Source organism: Pongo pygmaeus, chromosome 11 (assembly GCF_028885625.2).
Source record: "Pongo pygmaeus isolate AG05252 chromosome 11, NHGRI_mPonPyg2-v2.0_pri, whole genome shotgun sequence".
NCBI classification, from domain to species: domain Eukaryota; kingdom Metazoa; phylum Chordata; class Mammalia; order Primates; family Hominidae; genus Pongo; species Pongo pygmaeus.
Genome location: NC_072384.2, coordinates 34351656 through 34373787, shown reverse-complemented (window position 1 = coordinate 34373787; position 22132 = coordinate 34351656). Strand labels below are relative to the sequence as shown.

At 37.6% G+C, this 22132-nt stretch overlaps 1 protein-coding gene and 1 non-coding gene across 9 annotated transcripts in view; one reads left to right on the top strand and one right to left on the bottom strand.

Annotated features, from left to right (window-relative positions):
• The window catches only part of RAB3GAP1 (RAB3 GTPase activating protein catalytic subunit 1), a 171336-nt gene extending 149932 nt beyond the window's left edge, over positions 1–21404 (bottom strand). For all 8 annotated transcript variants that reach the window (XR_010122793.1, XR_010122792.1, XR_008501040.2 and 5 more), the window contains exons 1-3: positions 21171–21404; positions 21010–21065; positions 15729–15804 (exon numbers count right to left, since the gene is read on the bottom strand). Coding sequence is in view for 5 of the 8 variants with exons in the window: in XM_054477876.2 (XP_054333851.1) it covers positions 15729–15804; positions 21010–21065; positions 21171–21188 (150 nt within the window). In the remaining 3 variants the exon portion in view is untranslated. The remainder of the gene's footprint in view (positions 1–15728; positions 15805–21009; positions 21066–21170) is intronic.
• Positions 8119–8222, top strand: LOC129032306 (small nucleolar RNA U13). Its single transcript, XR_008501313.1, has one exon. It is a non-coding gene; the product is annotated as a small nucleolar RNA U13 (small nucleolar RNA).
• Positions 21405–22132: the final 728 nt, after the last annotated feature.

Here is a 22132-nt window from a genome sequence, read left to right as displayed (position 1 = left end):
GATAAATTTAACCCTCAGACTCTCAAAAAGAAATGTCTAATTTTCTTTTAGCATGGCTGCTATGCAAGAAATCCTCAAATTAACCTCCTCTGTCTTTTATAACTGAGAGTAGAATGAGGAGGACAGGGCTAAAGAGAAAGAAAAACACAGGAACACAAGTGAGGCTCAAGTGCTGGCTGCTTTATAAGCCCCCAGCCTCCTCCAGGTTGTCCTAAGGACACTCCTCCAGGTAACTGCCACCGGTGCAGAAGGCCAGGCCACTAGAAGGCAAACTGCCCCAATGAGATACATGGGAAAGAACCCTTTACAACTTGCCCCTCTGTCACATGCTCAGTCATTAAAAATGGGACTGCCTAAAGGCCAAAGGGCCCCCAGGATAATCCCAACCACTGATGGCCTTGAGCTGAGGGGTCTCTCTGCTCTACCTGGCTTCCAAATCAGACATTGGCATCAACAAAACAAAGGCAAGGGCAACTCTGTAGGATGCAAATGAAATTATAAATTTCCCTTTTGGGTTCAAGAGCTGCCTATTCTGTACTAATCTCCTTCCCTGATGAGCAACACTCTTCCAAATCCTGCTGGGTAATTGGGGCAAATGCACTCCCTCTCTCTGTCCAAAAGAAAAAAATCACACCGCTTTATATTACTTAAGGGACCAATTACCATTCTCTCACCAGTCCTGGGCAATGTCTAAATATTCCACACCCCTTTGGGGCAAAAATATACTTTCCAAGATGGGTGTCTGCTTAATATGTGCCCAACCTCTGAATTCATCTTTCCCTCTAATAGCCCTATTTCTCCCAGGAAAGCTACCTAAATCTTTAACCAATAACTTCAACCTAGATAGTCCTACCCCTGGGCTTAAAAACAGCCCACACTTATTCAGACAGACCCTAGCAGGAAATCTAACTGGGCAATCTCTTGAAGGGGGATAACTTCTACAGTATGTAGACAACTTCCCTATCTGCTCCCCTTCACAGGCTCACACAGCAACATGTAATACAAACCATAACTTACTAACAGAAGAAAAATAATTTCTGCCTAATTAGAGGTTATAATGGTAAAGAGGTATTTTTGGTAAGGAAGGTTATAAAAAAAGATATTTTATATGAGAAAGGATCTTGTATGGTAATTTCTCGTCCTAAAGTAAAATAACTCGTTGTTTAAAAATAAGGGATGTTCAGGACAAGCCAAAAGGTCCAAGCATATAATAGATGGTCTATGTAAGTCATGAGAAAATCATGACAGGAAATTTATAAAAAGAATATTGTATGTAATTAAAGCATAATAGTCTCTCTAAAACTGGTTCCCTATGTTGTGTCTAATTAAATTCAAACACTTTTTCATCAAGTTTAACTTCCAGGTTACCCAAATGGGCTTTCAATAAGGACAAAAAGTCACACTGCAAAAGGTTTTTTGCCTTTTTGATAACTGGCTTAAAAAACAAAACTTTATCTTCTAGAATTCTACAGTTTCACCTACAAATGATACTGCAAATGGGATATAAGTCTCTCCCCAATGATGCCTGCTACTTTTATGAATCTTCCCTGGATTCAGTTGAATGCTAGTTATGTCTTAACATGCTCCCCCTCTCTGATAAGTCCCTTCCTCCAACAAGATCCAATATATGGCTGGGCACTGTGGCTCATGCCTATAATCCCAGCACTTTGGGAGGCTGAGGTAGGAGGATCACTTGAGGTCAGGAGTTTGAGACCAGCCTGGTCAACACGGTGAAACCCCATCTCTACTAATACAACAAGGTAGCCAGGCATGGTGGTGCGCACCTGTGGTCGCAGCTACTTGGGAAGCTGAGGCATGAGAACTGCTTGAACCCTGAAGATGGAGGTTGCAATGGGCCAAGATCACACTACTAGATTCCAGCCTGGGTGACAAAGCGAGACTCATCTCAAAAAGAAAGAAAGAAAGAAAGATTCAATACAATATCCTAAGTCCCACAATCCAGGACAATGACCCACAGAGTCTCCTGACAGACCAACAGCCATCTGCAGGGCCATTGCCATACCCATGGTTAGCAGGAAGTGGTTGGGAGATGAGACCTCTACCCTCAATGTCAAAGACTTGTCATTGTTGTTCTGTTGTGGGGGCAATGTGGAGTCCTGATAGGTAAACAACAACAAGGAAGGGGAGCATGTAGCCCCAGGAACATAACCTCATCCTGCATTTAGCCCCCTCCAGCTCCTTCCTCTTTGCAGACAGCCCCTTTTCTGTTGTGCTGCACTTGCACCCTTGCAACATATCTTTGTATCTTCATACTTTCTCTAATAATTCTTTTTTTTTTTTTTTTAACCTACAACTGTCTTGGTAAATTATTTTACTACCTGCAAAACCAGCCCCAGCCAGTCGTACCCACAACAGAAAGGAATTCAAAGATAGGAGCCTAAAAGAAGTTTCTGTGACTATTTTAGTAAAATATGAAACCAAACTATTTTTGTAACATCAAATAATTATCATCCATTCAAATATTTTAAATAAATTAATAAAACTGCTTTCCACTGATCAGGATTAGCATAATATTTTGGACAGGGGATGAAGTTAGGGGGTAGAGACTGGAAACAAAGGAAAAAAGTGGGTAATTTTGGAGCATTTAAGGGCCAGTAAAATGAGGCTCTGGGCCTCAAGGCCAGGATACTAGGATTATGAAAAAGGGTAAGATGGTAGAAGGGTATCAAGGACAAATTTCACCAACTTAAAAACCACCAGTCCTGTATGTGAGTAAACTGTGGCTTCCACACAAACCTGTAGTCTCTATCATACAAGCTGTCCCAAAAGTACATGTTCAAGTAAGCCTTTGTATATATATTCTGTTAACATGAAATACATTAATTTTTAAAATAATGAATATATACCAAAATATTTTTAAACGTTAGCTTTTATTTAACCTTTTTGGGGTCATGGGCTCCTTTGAGTATCTGACGAAAGCTGTGGACCATCTCCCAAGAAAATTGTGCATATTCACATTCAAAATTAAGAATGCATACAATTTAAAGAGACCCAAGACTCTGGATTAAGAATTCCCTTTACAGGCCGGGCGTGGTGACTCACGCTTGTAATCCCAGCACTTTGGGTGGATCACAAGGTCATGAGTTCGAGACCAGCCTGACCAACATGGAGAAACCCCATCTCTACTAAAAATACAAAATTGGACGGGCGTGATGGTGGGTGCCTGTAATCCTAGACACTCGGGAGACTGAGGCAAGAGAATTGCTTGAACCTGGGAGGCAGAGGTTGCAGTGAGCCAAGATTGCACCACTGCACTCCAGCCTGGGTGACAGAGCTAGACTCTGTCTCAAAAAAAATAAATAAATAAAAATAATAATTCCTTTTATAGGCCAGGAGTTTGAGACCAGTCTGGACAACATTGCAAGACCCTATCTCTACTTAAAAAACTAAAGACAGAAAGAACACCCATTGTATACCATGGTAAAGTCCTTCTATCCACGATGAGCTATGTGGCTTTTAAACTGGTTGAACTCTAACTGCCTGAATAGCTCCAAGTCATTAGTTACACATGTTGACCTAAAAGAAGAAGCTGAGGCAAAATTAACAGAGGGACTTTATTTGGGCCAAAGTTGAGGACTGCAGCCCGGGACACATTTCCAAGTTGCCTTGGGGAGCGTTCTGTCTGTCTGCCTGCCTCTGTTACAAACAGGTTTTTGAAGGAAACAAGGAGTGGGCTGATACGAAGTTGTTTGACAGGAATTCTCATTGGTTTACAGAGATAACACTGATTAGTGATTGGCTATACATTGTTGAACTACAGGGTATGAATTATAATACCCATCGTATGGCATTTTATGGCTATTTGGCATCAATTAACAACCCACATGGCAAATGGCTTCAAGGTAATTATTTAGCTCAGGAGAGGTGAGACTGCTGTTACATTTTAAATGACTCTCTCTGATAGATAATTTAAAGAAGCTCCCATTCCTCAGATAAAAAGTTTTTTCCTTTCCTGGAGGGAGGCACAGAAAGAATGACAGCTGAGATAACATGACTGTGGAGTAAAGGGGAAAGGGTTTAATAATCTGGAGGTGAGGGAGGGCAGGGGGAGAAGGTTGTTTTAATAAACAGGAAGTGAGGGGGATAATTCCTACTGCACAGTAGGCTCTCTACAAATAAATGAAAAAAATGAATAAAACAAAAGAACAAAAAGAAGTAGTCGAGATAATGAAGAATCTTTTATGACATGGCCCCAAAAGTAGAAAAAATTAATATTTTATTTGCTACCCTGTAAACATATCTTAAACACATCTGTTCTACGGAAAAATGCAATTGAAATTCTCAACAACCATTTTTACAAAGTTTTAGAAAATGACTCATCCATAAAACTTGCCAATTTATATGAAATTCATTAGAAGGAAAAATCAAATCACTAAATCAAAAACCTAAAGGGAAAAATGACTAAATAAAGAAAAAAAAGTACAGAAAATGGTCAATTATAAAACTAAATGCAGAAAAATTAAACTACACAGTGATTTTAAAAGGTAGAAGACCATCCAGAAGACTTTCCATTTTCTGTATAATGCTTTTAAAAATGCCACCATCACCATATTTTAACAAAATTCCCGGCAAGTAAATGTGGTCTGTTTACACTGCATATCTTATACAAAGGGAACATGACAAGTTCAAGGGGTTAATCGTGTATTCCGGGGAGTCAATCAACAAACGTGTACTAAGCATATACCAGGCAATGTGTTGTGTATGTAATAAATGAATTATCAAATTAACTGTTATTGCTAATGATACCAAATTACACCCTCTGTATGCCAGACCATAAAAAAGGTTAAGAGTCACAGCAATAGAGTTGTAACTGCCAAAATCCCCCATAAATGATTATGGCTTTGTTAATTTATTTTTTCTGAAAAATCTTTTTTTGTTGCATTTGTTATAACAAAATGTGATCCCTACCCAGCCAAGTGGTAAAATTTAAGTTAGCACGTCGTGTAATGAAAATGAGTATTAATTTATGAAAAACTCTCATAGCAGATTGATGTTTGTTGTTTAGAATTACAGAGAAATTTCATTACATCAAACAGTGTCTAAAATAAGCATGGATTTTTTTTTTTTTTTTGAGATGGAGTCTCACTCTGTCACCGAGGCAGGAGTACAGTGGCGCGATCTCAGCTCACTGCAACCTCCGCCTCCCCGGTTCAAACGATTCTCCTGCCTCAGTCTCCCAAGTAGTTGGGATTACAGGTGCCTGCCACCACACCTGGCTAATTTTTGTATTTTTAGTAGAGACAGGGTTTCACCATATTGGCCAGGCTGGTCTTGACCTCCTGAACTCAGGTGATCTGCCCACCTCAGCCTCCCAAAGTGATGGGATTACAGGTGTGAGCCACAGCACCCAGCCTCTTTTTTTTTTTTAAGAAAGATTTTTATAGTCTACTTCCTTTAGTGGCATATATCTTAAACCAAATTTAAGTTCAAAGTGAAATTCATAATGCATATTGAAAATTTCACTCATCACAAATTTAGTTATTGTGCTATAACTAAATGGCAAGCAAATCATTAAAAATATATAAAAGAATTAGGAAATAATAGAACTAAAAATGTCTACAGAAATACTTAATTCTTATCTATCTCAGAATTGAACTTGAGCTTTTTCAGCCAGAATATATTACATAAAGCTTTCCCCCAGCTAGGTGCTATGCTTTTAACTGATAGGTGCTCTAAGAAACAATGAATCGTTTTTATTGCAATAGAGTGTTAAATAATTCTATGTTTATATTCTACTCTACTTAAGCAAATATCATTTTAATGACTCTAGTAAATACCTGTAAGAGAGGCCAGGCTCAGTGGATCACACCTGTAATCCTAGCATTTTGGGAGGCTGAGGCGGGAGAATCACTTGAGCCCAGGAATTCAAGACTAGCCTGGGCAACATAGTGAGACCTTATTTCTACAGAAAAAAAAATTATTTAACCAATTAGCTGGGCATAGTGGCATGTACCTGTAGTCCCAGCTACTTATGAGGCTGAGGTAGAAGGATAACCTGAGCCCAGGAGGTTGAGGCTCCATCCAGTAAGCCAAGATTGTGCCACCGCACTCTAGCGTGGGTAACAGCAAGACCCTCTCTCAAAAATAATAACAGCAATTAAGACAGAAAGGCAAAAACAATAAATAATGACTAACAGTAACTGAGACAGCACAATGCCACAAAGCAAATAAGCAACAGAACTAGGATTCCAACACAAGCTGTACCACTTTAAAGTGCATACTCTTCATCACCTATGTGTGCTATTCTGCCTCTTAAAGATATCTCCTGCCATTTTCATACTACAATAAAAATGTTGACAACAATAACAGCAAGATTCCCAAAACTTCCAATTTGAATGAATCGGAGATATAACAAAACACCAATTTTTTTTCTTCTACATAATATCCAAAGAAGCTATAGACACTATGGTTACGATTTAAAGGAAAAATAAAAATGAAGAGGAAAAAAAACAAACTACAAACCTTATCTTACATGTCCCATTCCAAACAAGGTTCTGAGTAGCTCAATGTTGCTTCTGTTTTTATTTACTTCATTTCAAAAACACTGCATTCCCATCAGTGACTGATCCTCAACCTTCTATAGTTTCCAAAAACTTCAGCTTTGATAAAACTCATACTTCCCCACTTTAATACTCCATAAAACACCTAAATGTTCTGAGATAATGCAAATAAAGGAATCTAAACTGTTTATATAAAGTTTATATAAGTCCCAAATTTGACTTATTGTTATAACTTAGTTTGGGAAGTTTCTAATTGAGAAAATTTATAATTCAAATTCATTTTAAATTTGCCATATGAACTTTAAGTACTGAAGTGTCATTCCCATCTACTGAGTGGGTATGAAAAATGTGAACTCATTTCAACATTATTGTAGTCATTATTATTCTATTAATACTCTCAAGCTAATTCTTCTTCCATGAATTTTTCAGGGAGATACGAGTCAGTCACTGACTAAACAGTTATATTACTGGATCATGACATACCTAAACTTAACACTTCATTAAAAGTACTTAAAATTTTTGCTAGCTAAATAGAATCATAAAATTACAAGGCTAAAAGGAACTTAAAAGGTCATTTCTTTACCTCCCTTGCCTTCAAGGATCATACTCATACCACCAAGATTTTTATCTATTTTATAAAGCCCCAGACAACAGAATCCCAAAATCTGCCTTAGAAACCTATGTTAATACTCACTGGAAGTAATTTTACACACACTTAAATTTCTGAAACCAAAAAGGACAGAGTAAAATAGAAACAACATGGGTTTTGAAGGCAAGACCTAAGTTTAATCCCACTTATACCAAAACTACTGGCAAAATGACACTGGGAAAATTACAGTACCACATGAACTCAAAGCCTTATTTCTTCTCCATAAAATGGGGTTATAACTAACTGTTGAAATCTGTTTAAGGATTAAGTTAACAGACACAGTCCCAACTATAGTGCATGATACCAATACCACAGCTGATGCTCAATAATTGCCATTTCCTTCCCTTTTACAATCATTTCCCAGCACTTCGGGTTCTGGTAATGGCGAAGCAGCTTGGTCAGATAAACTTTCCTATAAAATCTGGACAAAAACACCATTTTTGTGCTCTGGAGAGAGACCAAATGCAGGCAGAAGCTGGAAAGAGTTTACCCATGAAAAAAAGAAAGTGTATCTGACAACAGGCACTTGTTTATACCTTTTTGTCTAAGAGCAATTCTCAAACTTTCTGGACTCAGACACCCTTACACTCTTAAAAATTACTGGCTGGGTGCAGTAGCTCATGCCTCTAATCCCAGCACTTTGGGAGGCTGAGGCAGGCAGATCACAAGGTCAAGAGATTGAGACCATTCTGGCCAACATGGTGAAACCTCGTCTCTACTAAAAATACAAAAAAAAAAATTAGCTGGGCATGGTGGTGCACACCTGTAGTCCCAGCTACTCAGGAGGCTGAGGCAGGAGAATCACTTGAACCTGGGAGGCGAAGGTTGCAGTGAGCCGAGAACGCACAACTGCACTCCAGCCTGGTGATAGAGTGAGATTCCATCTCAAAAAAAAAAAAAAAAAAAAAAAAAAAATTAGTGAAGATCCCATTTTAGAAATTTTAAGAGATCCTTTCATAGTTTGAAAGCGTGACGTTTTACGTTTTCACGCATACATATGAGATATGCCTCCCTCAAACATTGTCACAACATTGGTACATTACCATCTGACATGAAAACACAAAAAAATTGAAAAGGAAAAAATTGTAATGTATTAATTCATTACAAATAATGATGAACTTTTAATATTTTAACATATAAATTCTAATGACATTTTCTGGAACAAAAATATTAATGAGAAGAGTAACCCTGTAACCCTGTTCTACCTTTTTGCAAATCTGTTTAATGTATAGTTTTTAAAAAGTTAACTGTATTCTCATATCTGCTTCTGCAATGAATCACTGCAATTCATTGTTCTAGTTGAAGTATATGAAGAAAATTTGGCCTCAAGTACACACGTACCTAACTGGAAAAGGCAGGGACCCTGATCACCCCTTGCAAAGCTCTCAGAGACAGACAACGGTCCTCAGATCACACACTGAGAATTGCTGATCTAAGGGGGCTCTAATCTGTGTACAACTTGGGAAGCAGAAAGATATAGCTTTACTGAATTTAGGTGACACCGGACAAAGTTTGAGGTTGACAGGACAGTTCTAACATTGAGGTGTAAATTCTGGAAGGGAAGAAGCCAAAAGGGGGTAAGTCCCCCAAATTTATATATAAACTGTCCTAAACCTTGGCTATCTGGTAAACCATGCATGTGCAGAGGAGATTCTAGGGTACAATGACAAAGAAAAAGCTGGAAAGAAAAGATTTCAGCTGCTGCCATCACTGAAAAGAGAATGCAGTTTTAATCTAGCCAAGCAAACCACTCGCTAGAACCAAAAAAAAAAAAAATACTCTTCAGAGGAACACAAATGTTACAAATTTTATGAATGAAAATTTATGCTTACATTATAAATAAAATGTAGACTACATTTCATCTCTACATTTCATAATGTAAGCATGAAACTTTAAAATTACTGGATACACATACCAAAAAAAAAAACAAAACAAAACAGGAAAATGTGATCTATACTCAAAAAAAAAACAACATAGTCAACAGAAACCAACCCCAAAAAGCCCTAGTCATGCAACTGGCATTAGACTAGCTATAATAAATACACTCAAGGACTAAAGAAACTATTTTCAAACAAACTTAGAGATAAGTAATCTCAGAGAATTGGAAGTTTTTCATAAGAATCAAATGAAAATTCTAAACATAAAAAGTACAATAACTGAATTGAAAAATACAGCAGGTAGGCTTAACAGCAAGTTGGAAACAAAAGAAGAAAGAATAAATGAACTCGAAATCAAGAAAAATTATCCCACCTAAGGAACAGAGAGAAAAAAGACTAACAGCAGAACCTCAGAGACCTACCTGTGGGTCAGGATCAACAAGTCAAATGTTAAGTATAGCTTAAGTCACAGAAAAAGAGTAGAGAATGGGGCAAAAAAATTTTGAAGATATAATGACCTAACACGCCCCCAATGTGGTGAAAAACAAAAATTTATCCAATATCAATATAAACCCTATGCAGCAAAAATACAAAGAAAACATATCTGTGCACATCACAGTCAGATGGCGCAAATAAAATTTTTTTAAATAAAAAAAAATCTCAAAAGCAGCCAGAGAAAAACAACAAAGTCAAACAAAAATAAGAATATATCTACCTACTCCTTAGAAACTACAGAGAACAGAAGACAATGGAACTACATCTTTATAGAAGTGGAAAAAAATAAGGATCAAGCCAGCACTCTTCAGCAAAACTATCCTTCAAAAATACGGCAAAATCTTTCAGGAAAACAAAAACAAAATTTGTAGCCAGCCAAAAGTATGGCAGTTCCCCAGAAAGTTAAAAATAGCACCATCAAGTAATTCAGCAATTCCACTTCTGGGTATAAACCTGAAAGAACTGAAAGCAGGAACCTGACAGATATTTGTACATTCATGTTCATAGCAGCATTATTTATAATAGCTAAAAGGTAGAAGCGACCCAAGTGTCCATCAACAGATGAATGAACAGATAAACAAAATGTGATATATACATACAATGTTAATATTCAGCATTAAAAACAAAGAAAATCCTGACATGTGCTAATAACCCTGGATGAACCTTGAAGACATTATGCTATGTGAAATAAGCCAGACACACACATAAAGAAACAAATACTGTATGATTCCATTTATATCAGGTACCTAGGATGGTCAAATTCATGGACAGAAAGTAGAAGAGTGGTTACCAGGGGACTGAGGTTGGGGAAAGAGTTCTTGTTTAATCGGTAGTTTCAGTTTGAGCTGATGAAAAAAGTTCTGGATGTGGATGGTAGTAATGATTGCACAATAATGTGAAAGCACTAAATGCCACTAAATTTTACACTTAAAAATTGTTAAAATGGTAAATCTTACATTTTACAACAAAAAAATTGTTTTAGTCAACATAATTTACCATATTCAGAAAATAAAAAAGAAAAACCATATGATTATCTCAATAGATGCTAAGTAAGATTTTACTAACTTGACTACTCATTTACAATAAAAACAAAAAACTTTCAGCAAACTAAGAAAATAATTTACTCAGTCTTACGGACACCTATTAAAAAATCTACAGTTAAGTTTTGAAGCATTGAACATTTCCCCCCACCTCACATTTAAAGAGGGCAAGGATGTCTACTTGCAGCAGTTCTACTCAACATGTCACTGAAGGTCTGCGATAGTACAATAACAGTAATAAAGGTATAAAAATTGGAAAGAAAGTAAAACTGTCCCTATTTGTGTGCAACATAATTATTAATGTAGAAAAATGCAGAAGAATTACATGATTACGATTAATAAGTGCGTTTAGCCAGGTGTTATGACATCAAAGTTAACATACAAAATTTTACTGTGTATCTGTGTACTAGCAATGAACAACTGGAAAACAAAACTAAAAAACAATTCCATTTATTTTTGCATCATACAACATAAAATCCTTAGTAATAAATTTAACAAAGGATATACAAGACCTCTATCAAAACTACAAAACGTTGCTGAGGAAAATTAAAGATGATCTAAATAAATGGAGAGATGTGCCATGCTCATGACTAGAACTTTCACGACTGTTAAAATGTCTCCAAAGTGAATTACAAATTCAACACAACCCCAATTACAGTCTCAGCATAATCATACTCCTTTTTATAGTAATTAGCAAGCCTATTCTAAAATTCATAATTGAAACACAAAAGATCTAAAATCTTGGGAAAACAACAAAGATGGAGAATTTACATTAACATCAGAATTTACTAAAAAGCCATTCAATGGTTCTCAGCTGGGGCCAATTTTGCCCCTCAGCGGGCATTTGGCAATATCTGGATACAATTTTGGTTGTCACAACTGGAAACATGTTACTGGCATCTAGCAGGTAGAAACCAAAGATACCATTAAATATTTGACAATGCATAAGACAGCCTCACAACAATGTGGCCCAAAATGTCAACAGTGCCAAGGTTGGGAAACCCGAAACTACAGTAATCAAGACAATATACGACAGGCGCAGTGCCTCATGCCTGTAATCCCAGCACTTTGGGAAGCCAAGGCGGGCGGATCAGCTGAGGTCGAGAGTTCAAGACCAGCCTGGCCAACATGATGGCAGGAGGCTGCAGTGAGCCAAGATCAAGCACTCCAGCCTGGGTGACAGAGTGAGACTCTGTCTCAAAAAAAAAAAAAAAAAAAAGACAATATGGTATTGACATAAGGATAGTCAAATAGATTAATGAAACAGAATACAGACTCCAGAAGTAGACCACTTAGGTCAACTACTCAATAAAGGTGACAAAGCAACTCAATGGAAAAAGTGTTTTCCAAAGGAGGTTTTAGAACAACAGGATATCCATACACAAAAAAAAAAGGAAGAAGAAACTTGATTCCTACTTCCCTCTATATAGTAGCTCAAAATAAATCATAGACCTTAACAAAAGTTAAATGATAAATTGGTAAAGCCTCTAGAAAAATGCATTAAAAACATCTTCACAACCTAGCAAAACTACTGAGAAAAGACTTAAAAGCAGAATATATATATACAAAAAAAAAAAAAAACACTAAAAGAACTCCTACAACTCAATAAAAACAAAATCCAACTTTTAAAATGGATAAAGAACTTGAAAAGACATTTCACAAAGGAAGATAAACAAATGGCTAATAAGCGCATGAAAATTCAAAGTGGTCAAAATTAATATCATCACAGAAATACAGACTAAAACCAAAATGAGAAATATAAATTAAAAGCACAAACTACATACCCATTAAGATGACTAAAATATACAAGACTGCAAACAACTGATTGTTGGTGAGAATGTAGAGCAACACAACCTCCCATGTATTGATGGTGGGCAGGTAAAACAGTACAAAAAGCTCTAGTTGTTTCTTATAAAGTTACACCTATCCTATTACCCAGTGATTCCAATCCTAGGTATTTACTCAAGAGAAATAAAAACATATGTCCACAAAAGGCCTCATACAATAATGTTCTGCTTTATTCCTAATAGTACGTATGTGGACAAGTGAAAGAAACCATGTATATTCATCAAACAGACCACTTACTACACAGCAATAAAGACAAATGAAATTCTGGTATGTACAACAACCTAGATGAATCTCAAAAACATTATGGTGAGTAAAGTATGTCAGGGACATTTATGGTCACCTAAATGTAAAATTCTGGAGCAGGTGACAGTAATTTATGTTTATTTAAAAAAAAAAAAAAAAAAAAAAGGCTGGGCCCGGTGGTTCACACTTGTAATCCCAGCACTTTGGGAGGCCCAGGCAAGCAGATTGCTTTAGGCCAGGAATTGGAGACCAGCCTGGCCAACATGGTGAAAATACAAAATACTAGAAACACAAAAATAGCCAGGCAAGGTGGCATATGCCTGTAGTCTCAGCTTCTTGGGAGGCTAAGATATGTGAATTGCTTGAACCCGGGAGGCAGAGGTTGCAATGAGCCAAGATCACACCAATACACTCTAGCCTGGGCGACAGAGCAAGACTCTGTCTCAAATAATAATAATAGCAGATGACTGGAGGGCATGGGAATTAACTAGAAAGGGTCACTAAGGATCTTCCTGGGGTAACAGAGATGACCTCTATCTTGATAGGAGTATAAGTTATACCCATCTGAACATTTGTCAAAATCAAGCAGTTGGCCAGGCGCGGTGGCTCACACCTGTAATTCCAGCACTTTGGGAGGCTGAGGTGGGCAGATCACAAGGTCAGCAGATCGAGACCATCCTAGCTAACACGGTGAAACCCCGTCTGTACTAAAAAATACAAAAAATTAGCCAGGCATGGTGGCGGGTGACTGTAGTCGCAGCTACTTGGGAGGCTGAGGCAGGAGAATCTCTTGAACCCGGGAGGCAGAGGTTGTGGTGAGCTGAGATCACGTCACTGCACTTCAGCCTGGGCGACAGAGCGAGACTTGGTCTCAAAAAAAAAAAAAAAAAAAAAACCAAGCAGTTAAGTTTTGTCCATTACAATGTATATAAATCTTACCCAAAAAAAACTATTAAAAAAATCTAGTGGAGGTAGGGGAGTAAACAGAGGTACCACTCAAACAAGAAATGGCAAAGTATTAATTGTTGACATTAAGTGATGGGTACATGGGAGTTCATTATACTATTCTGTTTACTTCATATATGTTTGAAATTTTCCATAATAACGGTTTTTAATAAAATAATTTCCCTTAATTCCCCCTCAGTGGAGGAAGAAAATTAATAATCACTGTCCTTCATACAAATTAAAATCTTCAAAGGAAGTCTCTAAACTTTGTTTTCTACACCAAACAATCCCTGTCCTCTACACTTTCTTCATATTCATCATAGTTACAGCTCACCTTGAAATCTGCCCATATTTTCTGTATCTTATTTATGTACTACTATCTAGTAGGGAGAAACAGACTGGAGCTACCACTTCATTAGCCTCTACTACATGCCTGGCAGTGTGCTACCTACTTTAAATGACTGCCCACTTAAATCCCAAAACTGAATTTAGCATCTAAAACTTTAACCCTTAGAGTGACTTTAGTTAACGCTAATTGACTGTACATTTCAAAATAGCTAAGAGAGTAACTTGTACGTTCGTAGCATAAAGATAAATATTTAAGGGTTCCCAAGTACCCTGATTTGATTGTATGCATGTATCAAATTATCACATGTACCCCAAAATATGTACACCTATCATATATCAATTTAAAAAATAATAAAATAAAATTTTAGTGTTTCTTTACTGATCACCCTCACCAGAATTTATGTTCAATGGCAACACTGATCTTATCTTGTTCATAATGTCTTCATATCAGGCACATAGCAGGTACTCAGTAAATACATGTAAATCAAAGAATGAAAAAATATCAGAGCTCGTAAGTACCCGGTTTAGCTCTCTTCTTAGTAGTGTAAATCATTTCCTATTCTAGCTATATCCAGCTTATTTTGCCCTTAATCTTATTGGCATCTATATCAATTGTTATGTATTTGTTTCAAGTGGAGTAGAATGACCCGTGTTTGAAAGCGTCACATTTTCTTTATTGACACATGTAGTGTAGTAAATCAATGTATATATTGCCAAGAGTCTTTGAATGATGTATTTTTTATATGTGGTCTTACTTTTTCTGTTCATATTGATATAAATAAGGAGATTTTTTTTTCCTTAAGAGACAGGGTCTCACTATGTTGCCTGGCTTCCTAATGCATTTTGACAGTCTCTTTTTTGATAGTATCACCATCAAAGAGCTGAAAAACCCTAGCAAATATTGAGAACTCAAAGTTCCTAACACAGGGTAAATTATAATTAAATTACTATTGAATTAATAATTACTGAGTTAATAAGTTATCACTGAGTTAGTAATATTGAGTTGTAATAAAACCAACCATAAGTTTTATTTCAAAAGAATTTATCTAACAAACTAAGCATCTACATAAACTTAAAATCAAATTATTAGATCCCTTCACAGTGAATCCAGGTTTGTTCTCAGAGTACATTCTTCAGTAAACATTTGGGGTGTGGTTTCTGAATAAAATTACCAATGCTTTAGATTAGAATTTGATTTCTACCTCAATTTCAAAGAGTAATTTTTTCATTCTTAAATAAAATCCTTAAAACATCCATAAGTTAAAAAGTTTAAAAGGGAAGGGGGATGTTATTAGTGATATTATAAAATACAAAAACTGAGTGAAATAGTTGTTAACTACAGTAAGTCAATGGTAAGTACCAGAATTTTCCTCATTAGTAAGCAAAATACACTACCAAAGAAGCTGGTCACTGCAATGTTTCTCTGACCAAATAAAAAACTTTTAAAAACATGTTTTAACATTCCAAGGGAAAAGGCAAAAGAGAAGCAAACTTCACTCACAAAGAATGACTCACAAAGAATAACATTATATATATATATACACACACATATATATAACTTTATTAAACATTTCACAAATGTCTTACACATATCATTTGCCACAGATTTAAATCCAAATTCTTCCAAATGCCATTTGATGTTTATAGATTATACATAACTTTAAAAAACATGTAATTCAAATGTGCCAAATGCAGCAAAGGGCTGGAAAATAGAGGTTTCAAAGTAAATAGTCATTTAGAGACACCAGCAAATAGATCTGACCTTTTCAAGTGGCTTTCCCAAAGAGTTTCCAATCAGTTTCCAGTCATTCAAGACTTCTTCAACTTTGGAAATAAACCTAGGAAGTAGGCAGAAAGCTTCTAAATACAACAGCACACATTTTTTCCTATTATTATATAATTTCTTTAAAAAGGTATTTTTTATATTTTAACAATTTGACCAAAGAGGACTCAGTACATTTAGAATTGCTAGCTTAATTTATGGATACGGGGTAAGAGAAATAATCTTCTTTCATTCAAGAATTCTTAGGTTTTGATTCATTTATATCTATTGCTTACCCAACAAAAGCATTCTGCCTTCTACAAAATGTAAATTAAGAATTAATGAATCTCTAATAAAACGAATAAAACAAATTTGGGGCACAAATAAAAACTGACAGACTAAAATGATACTATTAAAGATAATTATGGGCTGGGTGCAGTGGCTCATGCCTGTAATTCCAGCCCTTTGAATTCCCAACCCTGAGGTTGGGAGTTCAAGACCAGCCCAGCACAAATACAAAAAAAATTAGCCCGGTGTGGTGGCACACATCTGTAATCCCAGCTACACAGGAGGCTGAGGCACGAAAATCACATAGAAACAGATGTTGCAGTGAGCAGAGATCGCGCCACTGCACGCCAGCCTGGGCAACAGAGCGAGATTCCATCTCAAAAATAAATAAATAAATAAAATTATGAAACCAATAATCTCTCTCCTACCCACAATAACTGACCCATTTAAATAAACTTTTCTTTTAAATATATTAGGAATTCCCTGATCTACCCCTCCTCCCAACAAAAAAAAGAAAATATTATTTGGGAACTTGGCTCATGAAACTAAAACAAGTTTTAATGGACAGCTGACAAGAAATTGCAAGTAAATATGTCAACTTGAAGGATAAGTGACAGGTCTTAAAACTAGTCACCAATCTTTAAATCCAATGATCAAGAAGGCCTATTAAAAAGAGAACTGAATTTTGACTAGCAACATGCTCAACATCAGTAAATAAAAACTGTAAAGTCTCAGTCAAAGACACTTTCCGAAGAATTGTTATTACTCTAAGAAGTTGACTTCTTATATAAGCTAAGTATGATGCAATCTAACAGCAACATTGCTCTCTAAACACCTGGAAGTACTGCTAGAGTACTAGAGTTAATTCTAGTCAAACTGTACGAAAAGGCAACAGATTTTTTCCTTCAGTGACATTATGAACTAATATGAACTAATAATTATGTTTTAAGATAGTAATAATAAATCTATGATTCATCTGAGGCTTCTTACTAATTCCTCTTTAAAATTAAATGCAGTATCAATTCATACACTAATTCATGGGGGAGGTCAGTCAAATGACAATTACTAGGTTTGAAAATGAGTGCTCTAGAAACAAGTTTACAAGTTTACCAAAAAGAAAAAATTTAAATATATCCATAGGCAAGCAAAAATTTGCATGAAATGTATACTACATTTACGAAGGTAAAAAAACTGGAAGTTACCTTAATGCCCAACTGCAGGAAATACTTGTAAATTAATGGTATATTCATCCACTCAGAGGACTAATATGCACCCAATAAAAATCATGTCAATCAAAAGAAAATATACAAAGGCCAGGCACAGCGGCTCACGCCTGTAATCCCAGCACTTTGGGAGGCTGAGGCGGGTGGATCACGAGGTCAGGAGTTCAAGACCAGTTTGTCCAAGATGGTGAAACCCGTCTCTACTAAAAATACAACAAAAATTAGCCAGGCGTGGTGGCAGGCACCTGTAATCCCAGCTACTCAGGAAGCTGATGCAGGAGAACTGGTTGAACCCAGGTGGCAGAGGGTGCAGTGAGCCAAGACTGCACCACTGCACCCCAGCCTGAGCAACAGAGTGAGACTCTGTCTCAAAAAAAATAAAATAAAATAAAAAAGAAAAAGAAATATAAATATTTGATCCAAAAAAGTTTTTAACACACGTTAGAAGGAAATATGTCAAAAAATTAACAGCAGTTATTTCCTGGTGTTAAATTTACAGGTGATTTTTATTTTTTATTCTACTATAAGGTATTACTGTTATAGTTAAAACTATTTAAAATATAGTTTTTACAGTAAAAGAAGAAATGTCTTTTTTTTTTTTTTTTTTTTTGAGACAGGGTCTCAACTCTGTCACCCAGGCTGGAATGCAGTGGTGTAATCACGGCTCACTGCAGTTTTGTTCTCCAGGACTCAAGCAATCCTCCCATCTCAGCCTCCTGACTAGCTGGGACTACAGGTGCACATCACCACACCCAGCTAGCTTTTGTATTTTTAGTAGAGACAAGGTTTCACCATGCTGCCCCAGCTCCTCTTGAACTCCTGAGCTCAAGTGATCTGCCTGCCTCAGCCTCTCTAAGTGCTGGGATTACAGGCATGAGCCACTATGCCCAGCCGGGAATGTCTTAAAATACTTATTGTATGAATAATGAAGGACTTTATCCTACAAGTATTGAGATTTGACTAGAAAAACTAAGTAATTTTTTCCTTAAAAGCTCTCAGGAAATGAAGGGTCATTTCCTGATTCCTTATTCTATGTTAGGTCCGTCTGTTATAGGCTCTTATAAGACCAGGTTTCTTTCCCTTTCTAGCTCTTACATAAACTCATAATTACAGACTTGTATTACTTGATTTCTGTCTGTAATGCACTAGACTGCACATTTAGTAAGAGCAGAAACTGTACCTGTTTTACTAACCACCACATCCCTAAATCTGTAATGTGCACTGTGCTTGACATATGGGGATTCAATAAATATTCTGTCAATGAACAAATGATAAAAAGAGTTATGGGCTTCTATACAGTTCTCTCAATAAATTATCTATACAGTTCATAACATATTGTACTCACAAGATCTTTCATTTAAAATTAAACTCAAGGTTTGAGACTTCAAAGTCTTAACATTTTTTCTCATGAATTGTAAAATGCACTCTACAGTGTAAAAGCCAAAAACCAAATTTTATACTTTGCAATAGTTCTTATAACTGTTAATAATTATTTCCATATGCAAAGCTAAAGGACTTAATATTCCATTTCAGGATAATTTTAACAGGGGAAAGTGGTCATTTTTCCATTCAAAACTCTGATGTTTCCCTACCCCACCCTGCAAGATTTGAATTACATTTTTCTAACTACCTTCAAGACATCAAATTATTTCAAAATCAACAGGTTCAAATCTTCTCACTTTGATACTTCCTTATATTCATTCTTACAGGCAAAAAACTACAGTTCACATTTGATTTTTCCCACTCTTAACGTATCATCAAGCTTATTACCTAAATCTTCTCTGAAATATGTTACAATCCTCCCTTCTAGGTTCCCTTTCTATTCCAGTCCACAAATCACCATCCTAATTATGAATCAAGTTAAGTCTCCCACCATTATTCTACATCATGTCCTAAAACCACTCTCATCATATCACCTGGCCACTCTAAAACCAAGGGTCTCTCACTACTGTCTTAAGCAGTGGTTCTTTCTAAGTGTGGTCTCCTGACCAGCAGCATCTGAATTACCTGAGACCGTGTTACAGAAGCAAAATTTTCAGTCCCACCTCAGACCTACAGAATCAGAAACTCTGAGGATGGGGCCCAGCAATCTACGACGCTGATGTACATTAAAGTATGAGGATCACTGGTCATAGGAATACTGAATCTGGATTCCTGTATTTAGTTTGGGAAGATGTCCATAACCCAATCCCGTCTTCCTCGTTAACCTTATTTATTTCCCTTCAATAGACAGTCTTCACTCTAGTGAAGATATATCTTCATTCAGTCCCTTCAAAGATTCATTCTCACCCATGTCTCTACCCATGTCAGTCCATTCTCATGTTTAACCAACCACTTCCCACTTTCAAGGCCCAGCTCATTTCCTATCTTTTCTATGAAAATATCTCCAACTATTGTAGTCCACAATATCACCCCTATTTAAATAATAATTATTTTAATTATTATTTTTATAAGTAGTACCAATTGGCTTACTTTTTAACTATTTGCTGTTTGTTGTTTTTTAAAAATATATGGGTCAAGTTTCTGCTTTTCCCTTTGTATATAGCTCTGGACACCCAGTACCTACTCAATGAAGTCTTGCCAGTGTGGTTGTCTTACTGACACTTTTATGAAGGGTACCACAGGTCTAACTATTATTCCAACAAGGACCTTTTATATTTTCCTGTGCCACCTAATGACACGACATCCACAAATTTCCTCTCTCAACCAGAAAGATTATAAAATGTTGTAACAGCGTAAACACTGACTTCACCCAGAAAACTGAAGGGTTTCTGTGACACTTAACAGAAACCTTCTCGATCTAAGCTATCACTCCTCCACAAACTTGGCTTTCAACTAATTTCACTAATAGAACAGTTTCACCCAGACAGCTGTTCATCTGAGTTTGACAGGCACAGGAAGCCTGGGCACAGTACCCACCTTAATGTAACAACTTGAATCAAAGCATTCCAAAACCATATACAGACTTTTTTAAAAGGTTACTCTAAAATACAGGATGGGCGGAGGCTCACGCCTGTCATCTCAGCACTTTGGGCGGCCGAGGCTTGAGCCCAGGAGTTCAAGACTAGCCTGGACAACACAGTGAGATCTTTAAAAAATCAGTTGGGCGTGATAGCGCGTGCCTGTGGTCCCAGCTCCTCCAGAGGCTAAAGCGGGAGCTTCACTTGAGCCTAGGAGTTCGAGGCCGCAGTGAGCTATGACCTCGCCATTGCACTCCAGCCTGGGCGGACAGACTGAGACTCTGTCTCCAAAAATAAATAAAAATAAAAAAATTAAAGACAGCATGGAGATGGTGGGAGTGTGACAGATGGCCAACCACCAATACTCTGAAGAAAGACTTCCTCCTGAAAAGGGTATACCAACGTACACGGGATGAGGTGCGGGACGCACCTGCCAAGTTTACTGCTTACGATAATGAGTTAAACGGTAATGAAAACCGGAACGGTTGTTGCAGTCTCGGAAATTGTTCTTGCGAGTGGGTAACCAGAAAACCAAAGTCTAAGGGAAGCGGTCTGACAGGAGAGAAAACAAAACTTTCTGAGAGCCTGAGCCCCAAGGATTGGCTGACGGGGGCGGGCCGGGTCTTGCCAGACGCGAGACGCAGAAGAGGCTTGCGGTTGACCAAAGAAGACAGGGTGAGGAGACCCAGGACCCAAGGTATTACCGTTCCCGCACAAGTGGCGTCACTTGTGGTGTGTCTGGGGTCAGGGAAGCGGCTAGGGGACGCCAGGGCCCATGGGAGCTGGTAACCAAAAATGCGATTCACTCACCTTTCCCATTCCGAGGCAGTGGTGAAGTCCGTGATCTCAAATACCTCGGATTCGGGCTGCGGGAAGGGGAATGAGAGAAAAAGAAATTAAGCCCCAAGGCGAAGACATGGAGGAACGAATTTAGATAGTGACAAGGATTAAGTAAGGAGCAAAGAAATCACCTCATTGTCGGCAGCCATCTTGAGCAGCTCCGGGCCGGGCGCTAAGGCTGCCGGGAAGAAGAGCGGAAGAGATCGGGGCGCGTCCCCGCCCCCGGAGCCCCCGCCCCCTGTTCATGAGTCTTGCCCTGGTAAGTAGGAGTGCTGCTTCTTCGCCCGGGTCTGGAAGTCTTTAGTCCGCCCTCAGCTGGTTAATAAAACTCCGCCCTAGCTGGTTTAATAAAACTTGAAAATTTCCTGTAATGAATACAGAAAGGGAACAGAAGCCAAGGTGGTAGGACAAGACTGTAAACTCATGTGGATAAGATTGTATTAAAAAACCTGAAGCATGTTGGGTTTGTTTTCATTCAACCCCTATTTGTAGTTAGTACCAATTAGCTTACACTTTAACTATTGGGTTTCTTTTCATTCACCCTCTATTTATTGATTGGAAGGCACTGAACTAGGTGCTGTAATACCACTTCTACCCTCTGCCCCTGACCCTGCAAGAACTTGCTCAGTTGATTGTCCTGAAATAAAATCATACTAGTTACCTGGTTTCTGGGAAGAGCAACATGGTGTTCAACAAACACTTCATTTTTTTTTTTTTTTTTTTTTTTTGAGACGGAGTCTTGCTCTGTCACCCAGGCTGGAGTGCAGTGGCGCGATCTTGGCTCACTGCAAGCTCCGCTTCCCGGGTTCACACCCTTCTCCTGCCTCAGCCTCCCGAGTAGCCGGGACCACAGGCGCCCGCCACCACGCCCGGCTAATTTTTTGTATTTTTAGTAGAGATGGGGTTTCATCGTGTTAGCCAGGATGGTTTCGATCTTCTGACCTAGTGATCCGCCCACCTCGGCCTACCAAAGTGCTGGGATTACAGACGCTCCATATTTTAGGTTGTTGAAGAACCGAAGGGGTGTCAGCTAGCAGTTTTAAGAATTCTCTTACTGAAATATGTACAAATGAAATGCTGCCACATCTGGGGT